The sequence below is a fragment of the Babylonia areolata genome, chromosome 26 (assembly GCF_041734735.1).
Source record: "Babylonia areolata isolate BAREFJ2019XMU chromosome 26, ASM4173473v1, whole genome shotgun sequence".
Taxonomy (NCBI): domain Eukaryota; kingdom Metazoa; phylum Mollusca; class Gastropoda; order Neogastropoda; family Buccinidae; genus Babylonia; species Babylonia areolata.
The window spans coordinates 16,678,802-16,688,801 of NC_134901.1; the positions used below are offsets into that span (position 1 = coordinate 16,678,802).

The 10,000-nt window shown below is 43.1% G+C and overlaps 1 protein-coding gene across 2 annotated transcripts in view; it reads left to right on the plus strand.

Moving 5' to 3' along the window:
* LOC143300430 (integrator complex subunit 8-like) overlaps positions 1 to 10,000 on the plus strand; it is a 44,035-nt gene that overhangs the window by 19,461 nt on the left and 14,574 nt on the right. For both annotated transcript variants that reach the window (XM_076614080.1, XM_076614081.1), the window contains exons 11-16: positions 1,406 to 1,538; positions 3,245 to 3,309; positions 4,111 to 4,301; positions 5,484 to 5,620; positions 7,010 to 7,123; positions 7,821 to 8,028. In XM_076614080.1, coding sequence (XP_076470195.1) covers positions 1,406 to 1,538; positions 3,245 to 3,309; positions 4,111 to 4,301; positions 5,484 to 5,620; positions 7,010 to 7,123; positions 7,821 to 8,028 — 848 coding nt within the window. The remainder of the gene's footprint in view (positions 1 to 1,405; positions 1,539 to 3,244; positions 3,310 to 4,110; positions 4,302 to 5,483; positions 5,621 to 7,009; positions 7,124 to 7,820; positions 8,029 to 10,000) is intronic.

The window sequence follows — 10,000 nt, forward strand, 5'->3', positions numbered from 1 at the left end:
TTGCCTGCCTGCGTGGACGCATGTTTGTATGTGAGTGTGTGTGTGTAAGTAAGTATTTAACCTTGTGTATATGGGTGTGTTGTGTGTGAAACTAAAAATGAATTTGTTTACATTGACAGTTTATCAGAAATCTTTCGGAGGTAATGTCAGTCATTACAAATGTGACTCAAAGTAACACAAAAGGAGTGCATTTCAGTCACTCCCGTTCCTGACCAGCTTTTCATTTCCTTTGATAATCTTCAAAATTTCTTCTGTGGTGGTTTTATTTAGGGTTTCAGTTTTTTGACATTTATCATTTTGACATGTTATCAGTCTGGATGTGGCAGTGTGTGATATGCTTGGGCGTGAAGCCAAGTTGTAACCAGGTTTTTTTGTGTGTTTTTTATAAATGACATTATTGCAGTGTGTGTGTATGTGTGTGTTTGTGTGTGTGTGTGTGTGTGTGTGAACTGGTATGCTGCTTCTATAAATGAAATAGTTGCAGTGTATGTGTGGGTGCATGTGTGTATGTGTGCTGTCTGCTGTGCAGGCCTTCAATTGCTTATCACTGTCTCTCTGTCTGCATGTGTGTGTGGTTAAACAAACATATTAACTATGAACATTTTTACGTACCCTGTACAAATCAGTTCATTTAATTTAATTTCATTTTAAATACTTTAAGCCATTTTAAGGGATTGGTGTTAAAAAACTTTTTTTAAAGCAGTTGTGCTTACTCTTCTACTGTCGTGAAATAAAAACTTGTTTCTTTTTCATTTCTCTTGTGTGAGACGATTTGGATTGAGGTTTTGGGTGTGTGCACTGGGATTTGGGTGTGTGCACTGGGGTTTGGGTGTGTGCACCGGAGGTGCCGTGGCAGAACTGGTTAGACATTGGACTTCTGATCCAGTGTTCACCATTGATGAGGGTTGCAGCTCTGATCTGGCATGGTGTTGTGTCACTGGAAAAGACACTTTACTCCAGTTATCCTCACTCCACGCAGGCATGAATGGGTTCACTGGTTGGGGAAAGGTAAAAACTGTGGAAAGAGAGGATTGGGCCCCACCTTCCTGTGCCGAGCCCAAGACACAGTGGATATGAATCCACTGCCCTGACAGCTGTAAAAAGCTGTGGTACCTTGAACGTTGAACCTTGAACTGTGTGTTTCAGGCAGTATGAGTTAATAATAATATGAATTCACTGTCCATATGGCCATAAAAGGTTATTAGGACTTTGAACCTTGAACTGCGTATTTCAGGCAGCTTGAGTTAATATGAATTCACTGCCCCGATGGCTGTAAAAGACTTTGGGACCTCAGAACCTTGAACCAGGAAATATGTATTTCAGGCAGCACGAGTTGATATGAACTCACTGTCCAAATGGCCATAAAAGGTTATTGGGACCTTGAACCTTGAACTGTGTATTTCAGGCAGCACGAGTTGCATATTCAGGTGACTCTGTGCAATGTGGTGAGGACGGTGGTGGAGGGGCAGGCGGTAGTGACCCCCATCCTGGGGGCTCTCAGCAACGCCAACAAGGACGTCCACGATTTCCTTGTCCAGGTGAGGAACTGTTGGGTGATGGGTCGCAGTGGATTATGTTTGATGGTTCAGTTGTGTCTGACTGTGACCATCAGAACAGAACAGTAGAGGAGGCATCTGCTGTCCTGACTATCTGGGCTAGAATTTGATTATAGTGGAGATTATCTTTCCCAAGTTACATCCCAACACTCTCAACCAAGAGGGTTTTAGGATGATCAGAGTTAAGATAGTTTCTAAAGCTTAGCTAGCCCTCAAGGCTGCAAAAGTAAGACCCAGTGTAGTCTTGCCTTCTAGTTTGAGAGTCATAGACTATCTTCACAAAAAGACTAATTTGTGAATGAGTTCCCATTGCAGTAGAGAAACCATTGATCATACAGCTCTCACATTGCTTTAGCCCAACTGCAAGCTTTTGTCAATCTTTGACATGAGCCGAGTGTTGAGGAGCATGGTCTTGATCAGTTGGCATTGACTATCATTTTCTCCATGGTGCAACAGGTTAGATTAAAAAAAAAAAAAAAAAATTATTGACAACTTTTATATTGATCAAAACATTAAAGGAATAAACAAACATGTAAACAAATTTATTATCTAAATAGTGAGGCTTGGAGATATACAAACAGCATGTGTTCAAATATTTGCAAAGAGGTCATAAAGAAAGAACAGAGAATACACATTGGTTTACTTTCGGAGAGCTCTGCTGAACATATATTATTAATTGGGAAGCTGGCAACTGGATGGATTTTTAGATTGTATGGAATGATCAGCACATTTGTATAGTATGCTGGAAATATGGAGATGACAAAGCCGTGTGTATGTGTGAAGAGAGGATGGGGCGTATGTAACAATCACTCTAGAGTTGGCGCTGGGTAATTGTATTATCTTTGCGATGTTTCAGAGAGAGTTTTCAGTAATTTTATTTTTGTTGATAAAAAAAAGTCACCTAAGTGGAAAGTTGGGATTGATAATTATAATTTGAGCTTATTTTTTGAAAAATAAAGATAATCATTTATTCTGGTGTCTTCTTACATAATCTGCGTTATCTTGATTTTGTAAAGAACAGTAATCTTTTATTCTTATTTCTTTAAATGTATCAGGTTTAGTTTTACGTTTATGTCCACTTACTGAAAAGCATTTTAACTTTGTGCTTTTTAGTTTGACATGGAAACAGTCGAATCAGTCACAAGCAATCCACATTTAAGGACAAATAATTTGCATCTGAATAAACTTGATTGATTTATACGGTTTGTTGAAGGAGAGGCAATTCGCCAGTAACTATGAAGATGAGATGAGAACGAAGGAACAGCTTCATGTTTTGATCTCATCCTGACGGGCGCAATAGCTGAGTGGTTAAAGCGTTGGACTGTCAATCTGAGGGTCCTGGGTTTGAATCACGGTGACGGCGCCTGGTGGGTAAAGGGTGGAGATTTTTACGATCTCCCAGGTCAACATATGTGCAGACTTGCTAGTGCCTGAACCCCCTTCGTGTGTATATGCAAGCAGAAGATCAAATACGCATGTTAAAGATCCTGTAACCCATGTCAGCGTTCAGTGGGTTATGGAAACAAGAACATACCCAGCATGCACACCCCCGAAAACGGAGTATGGCTGCCTACATGGCGGGGTAAAAACGGTCATACATGTAAAAGCCCACTTGTGTGCATACGAGTGAACGCAGAAGAAGAAGAAGAAGAAGATCTCATCCTGATTTTTCTTTTACCTGTTTCCAGATTCTGAGTGATGTCATGAAGGGGTCATCCCAGGCACAGAGATCAAACTTGAAGTGCTTTGTTTGGTAAGATTCTTTGTTCATTTGTTGTCTGTTATCATTCTTATCTATACAGTATGACTAATTACTTGGAATGAAATGTGTTTTTTTTTTAAAAGAAGTTACCTTTAATTGCTCTCTAGCACTGTTTCAGTATACCATTTATTATTGGGTTATTCAGTCCTCACTAATCCAGTGTGAGAACAGATTTAAGCACAGCAGTATTCAAGGTGTTTTATGGGATTCCCAGCAATATACCATTCTGTAGTATAAAACTTAAAATTCCCTTCACCTCACTTTTTCCCCTCTCTCTCTCTCAACTCTGCTTCCCCCTCCCGCAGGCACTTCTCCATTTTTGTTCATTTTTAAATGCAGGCACCTGATGCAATTTGTTCTTATTTTGATGTGTCACACACTGACATGTGATACACTGTTGACCATTTTCAACTGTCACAGGCACCTGATCCACTCATATTCTCACTTTCAAACATCACACACACAGGCACCTGATCCAATCTTATTCCCAGTGTCTGACATCACACACACAGGCACCTAATCCAATTTTATTCCCACTTTCAAACATCACACACACAGGCACCAAATCCAGTTTTATTCTCACTTTCAAACATCACACACAGAGGCACCTGATCCAGTCTTATTCTCACTTTCAAACATCACACACACAGGCACCTGATCCAGTCTTATTCTCACTTTCAAACATCACACACACAGGCACCTGATCCAGTCTTATTCTCACTTTCAAACATCACACACACACAGGCACCTGATCCAATCTTATTCTCACTTTCAAACATCACATTCACACAGGCACCTGATCCAGATGCTCCCGGCGGAGAGCGACTTTTCTCGGCTGGTAGTGGACAGCGACCTGGCGGTGTACTTCAACGAGGCGGAGGTGGCAGAGATGGCGCTGGAGGACATCGACAGTGACCATCTCTACCTGCAGGACCTTGGCCAGGATGTGGCCACCGCCCCCACCAGCTATCCCTCCACTAGAGGTGGGTCTGGGGTTGTCTGTGTGTGTATTTTGTATTTGTATTTCTTTTCATCACAACAGATTTCTCTGTGTGAAATTCGGGCTGCTCTCCCCAGGGAGAGCGCGTCGCCATACTACAGCGACACCATTTTTTTTTTTGTATTTTTTCCTGTGTGCAGTTTTATTTGTTTTTCCTATGGAAGTGGATTTTTCTACAGAATTTTGCCAGGAACAACCCTTTTGTTGCCGTGGGTTCTTTTACGTGCGCTAAGTGCATGCTGCACACGGGACCTCGGTTTATCGTCTCATCCGAATGACTAGCGTCCAGACCACCACTCAAGGTCTAGTGGAGGGGGAGAAAATTTCGGGGGCTATGCCGTGATTCGAACCAGCGCGCTCAGATTCTCTCGCTTCCTAGGCGGACGCGTTACCTCTAGGCCATCACTCCACATGTGTATGTGTGTGTGTGTGTGTGAGGTAGGGTGTGGGAGTTAGGAGGGGAGGGGGGGTTGAGTGTGTGGTTCGGGATGTGTGTGGTGGGGTTATGTGAGGGTGTTGGGAGGGGGAGGGGATGTGAATGTTTATGTGTTGGGGGTGGGGGGTGTGTGTTTATGTGTGTGTGTGTAGGGGGGGGGGAGTGTTGGGGAGATGGAGAGGGTTGAGTGTGGTGGGGGGGGGATGTGTGTGAGAAGGTGGGGTGTGTGGGGGGTTGTGTGAGGGTGTTGGGAGTGGAGGGTGGGAATGTTTTTGTGTTGGGGGTAGAGGGGGGAGGGGGGGTGTTTATGTATGTGTGTGTGTGTGTGTGTGTGCATGAAGAGAGACAGCATGAGTGTGAGTGTGTGCATATGTATTGGTGTACATGTGTGTGTGTGCGAGAGCGTTTGTGTATGTGTGTGCAGCTGTGTGTGTGTATGTGTGTGCAGCTTTGCATGTGTGTGCATGCTGTGGTAGCAGATGGGCAAATGTGCATGTACGCAAGTGCTGTATGTGTGAGAGTGTATGTTTGTGTGATTGTGTGCGCATGCATATGTGTATTGGCATGTGTGTATTTACATATCTGTGTCTGTGTTTATGTGAGTGTGTAAGTGCATTTGAGTGTATTTTCAGTGTATATTTGTGCATGTGTATATTTGCATGTGTGTATGTTGTGTGAGTACGAACATCTGATCACATACCTGTAAGTATTCCTCCATGACGTTCACAGAGTCATCGTACAACGTGAGCGACGTGGAGGGACAACTGTTGGCGGTGTATGAGCCAGTCGTCATCCGTGACCTGTTGACCGACCTTTACGAGAACCGCGGCCTTCACCCCTCCCAGATCATCGCCCTTAATGACAGGGTGAGTGTTATGGGTCATGGTTAGTTTTGATGTTTGTGGATGTTACCAGGTGTTTATTTTTGGTATTGTATTACTGTTTTGTCCCAGCATATAATGTATGTGTGAAATTTGGGTTGCTCTCGCCAGGGAAAGTGAGAGCGCCACCCCTTTGTTTTTGTTTTTTCCTGCTTGCAAGTTTATTTGCGTTCCTATTGTTTTTTCCTGTCTGGAAGTATATTTGTTCCTATCAAAGTGGAGTTTTCTTCAGAATTTGGTGTTAAAAAACAGTGATGATGATAATTGTATTACATTGTATTGTATTGTATTTCAGCCACAGCCAACTTCTCTGTGAACTTCACTCCCAGCACACACACACACCCCCTTCCAACACACACTCTCACCCTTCCCCTCCCTTCCAACACACCCTTCCCCCACACACATTACACAATCTTCCCACACAAACACACACACACACACCCTTCCAACACATACACACATATTCCTCATCCACACACACACACATACAGCCTTCTCCCCCCCCCCCCCCACACACACACCTTTGTTTATCATCTCATCTGAATGACTAGCGTCCAGACCACCACTCAAGGTCTAGTGAATAGGGAGAATATACTGGTGAGTGTGGGATCTGAACCTGTGTGGTCAGATTCTCTCGCTTCTGAGGTGGACATGTTACCGCGAGGCCACCACTCCAGATTGATGGAAGTATTTCAGTATTACACGGATTTCCTGGCAATTTGGAGATAAAAGAAAAAAAAATCCCTTTATTTTACTTTGTTTTGGTATTAATACACTCACTTTGGTTACATGTTAAAAAAAATCCCTTTGTTTTACATTGTTTTGGTATAAAGACACTCACTTTAGTTACATGGTTCCTGGACCCAGGCTTCAAATTTTTCAGTCACTCCCTCCTACCCTTTTTGTGGAATTGAGAGTGTCTTTTCATTTTGTGAAAAGAAAAGGAATAACTTCTGTGTTTATAATCCATTCTTGAATGATGTCATCAGTTATTGTTTTGTTTTTTCTTTCTTTACTTTTTTTTTTCTTCTTTTAAAATGTATTTATTTGTTTATGTTTGTGTGTATTTAAGTTTTAACAGTGACATGAAAATAAGCCTGTGTGTGTGTGTGTGTGTGTTTGTGTGTGTGTGTGTGTGTGTGTGTGTGTATGTTTCTGATGTCTGTATGTGGTGGATGTCTTAAAATAACACAAAAACGCCTTTTTTTATGTCCGTGTTTGCAAATGTTTCATTCTTGGACCACAGGTCTTTCTTTCTTCTTCTTTAATAATTTTTTTTAAATTATATATTTAAGACCAGTGTTTAATCATGTATATATTCAGTTACTTATTCATTCATTCAATCATCAGGATGTGTTTCACTTTGATTTTCAGTGGAAGGTGCCCAAAGAGATTCGCCAGGGTCTGGAGTTCCTGCCAGATGCGGAGTTCAAGCAGGCTTACGTCTTTGTCCTCATCGCCAAAGCCAGACACTGCATGGACTTAAGCGTAAGACACTGATTGATTGACATGGATACAAAGTTTACATAGCGCCTGTCCTCAGTCCGAGACCAAGCTTTAGGCACTTTACCCACCACAGAGTCATTTTGCACACCAGGCTGCCTACTTTGGCAATCATGATTTGTTTCCTTTGTCATTCAGTCATGCTTCAGTCATGCACACGCACACACATGCACGCAGGCATGGAAGCACGCACGTATCATCATCATCATCATCATCATCATTTCTACAGATCTTTGATCATGACTGACACACAGACACCAGACACACACACACACACATTCCCACATACAATCACACACTCTCTATCTCTCACACATAACCTCATCATTTTCCCCCAACACACTTCCCCCAACACTTACACACACACACACACACACACACTCACACTCACACTCACACTTACACACTTTCACCCTCAGTCACGCTCACGCTCACACACACTCACCCTCACAATCACACACACACACACACTCTCACCCGCTCTCTCCCTCTCTCTCTCTCCCTCTCCATCTATCTCTCCCTCCCTCCCCCCGTCCCTCTCTCTCTCCCTCTCTCCCACTGCCTCTCTCTCTCTCTCCCACCCCTCCCTCCTCCCCCTCTCCCTCCCCCCCCGCCCCCCTCTCACATACCTTTACCATCTTTTCCTTCTGTCCCACACCCCGCTCCCCCCACCCCCCTGCAGATCTTTGACCGTGCCCGCCAGCTGTTGGTGGAGGCGGACTCTGTGGTGGCGGACCTGTCCTACGTGCTATCCAAGCACGTGCGGTGGCAGGTGCTGCTGGCGGACCTGCTGCAGTACTTCCTCAGCGAGACGGTCAGCCACGCCTCCTCCCTGCAGGACCTGGTCAAGAAGACCAAGACCTGCCTCACCTCCATCCGCCTGCAGCAGGGTCTGTAATTGTTTTTTTTGACTCACTTGTGTAAACAAAGTGAGTCTATGTTTTAACCTGATGTTCGGTTGTGTGTGTGTGTGTGTGTGTCCGTGTGTCTGTGTGTGTGTGTGTCCGTGGTAAACTTTAACATTGACATTTTCTCTGCAAATACTTTGTCAGTTGACACCAAATTTGGCATAAAAATAGGAAAAATTCAGTTCTTTCCAGTCATCTTGTTTAAAACAATATTGCACCTCTGGGATGGGCACAAAAAAATAAAAGAAGAAGCCTAATTATATACAAACTGCATTTACTGTCATATTTATATTTTTTGTATTCTCTAAACTTGGCACTCTGACCTCTTATTCTGACACAACAACAAGAGGAGTCATTATTATCATTTTTTGTTCAAACAGGAACTTCTTTTGCTAAGCATAGAATTTTTATTTATTTTGCAAACGTTTTGGTGCAGATAGTAAAAAAGGGAAATTACTCTGTAATTGATGCTAGGGGGCTTAATTTAGCACAAGTGAGTCTTGAAGGCCTTGCCTCTCTTGTTGTGTGTTGGTGTTGGTTGTGGTGGGGATGTGGGTGCGGGTTCAAGAAGACCAAGACCTGCCTCACCTCCATCCGCCTGCAGCAGGGGTCTGTAATTATTTGTTTGTTTTTTTGGTTGGTGTTGGTTGGGATGGTGGTGTGGAGATGGAGAGGAAGGGTGTGTTGGGGTGTGTGAGTGTGTGTGCGTGTTGGAAGGGTGTGTGTGTAGGAAGGGTATGGGAAGGGTGTTTGTGTATGTGTGGGAAGGGTGTGTGTGTGAGGGAGGGATGGTGGGATTGGGGAGAAGGCTGTATGTGTGTGTGTGTGTGTGGATTGGGAATATGTGTGTATGTGTTGGAAGGGTGTGTGTGTTGGACTGTGTGAGTGTGTGTGCGAGGTTGGAAGGGTGTGTGTGAAGGAAGGGTATGGGAAGGCGTTTGTGTATGTGTGGAGGAGGGTGTGTGTGTGAGGAGAGGGGATGGTGGGAGGGGGGAGAAGGCTGTATATGTGTGTGTGTGTGGATGGGGAATATGTGTGTATGTGTTGGAAGGGTGTGTGTGTGTGTGTTTGTGTGGGAAGATTGTGTCATGTGTGTGGGGGAAGGGTGTGTTGGAAGGGAGGGGAAGGGTGAGAGTGTGTGTGGAAGAGTGTGTGTGTGTGTGTGTTTGTGTGGGAAGATTGTGTCATGTGTGTGTTGGAAGGGTGAGAATGTGTGTTGGAAGGGTGTGTGTGTGTGCTGGGAGTGAAGTTCACAGAGAAGTTGGCTGTGGCTGAAATACAATACAATACAATGTAATGCAGTTATTATCATCCTTGTTTTTTAACACCATTGCTATCATATCACCATCACCAGTCCACAACTACTGTAACCGTCATCATTAAAGGTGTTTTTTTCCTTTGTAATTTTATTTAAAGTGTCTTACTACCACTATCAGTAGTAACACTGTTACTGTATTCTGATAGTGCATCATACTTTGTTGTATAACCATAGTTCTACCAGTGCCAGTGTTGGGGAGGCATATCCTATTGTCTTAACATGTGTGTGTGTGTGTGTGTGTGTGTGTGCATTTTATTTATATATGCAATTTATTTGTTGAATGTTTTCATTTGTTTAGATTGTTCTGCAATATCTTATTGTCTTAACGTGTGTGTGTGTGTGTGTGTGTGTGTGTGTGTATGCACTTCATTTATATATAAGATTTATTTGCTGAAGTTTTTTTTAATTGGTATACATTGTTGTGCAATACCTTATTGTCTTAATGCGTGCACACGCACACCTGTGCATGTGTGTGTGTTGGTGTGTGTGCTTTGTTTTAGTCTATTGTCAACTACTGTGAGTTCTTATTTGATTAGTTTTGATTTCATTTATGGTGCGCTTGATCATTTCAATTTTATATATTAGTGTTCATAACGAGCCTGTGATTGAACAAGTTAGTTTCATGTGTATTGATAA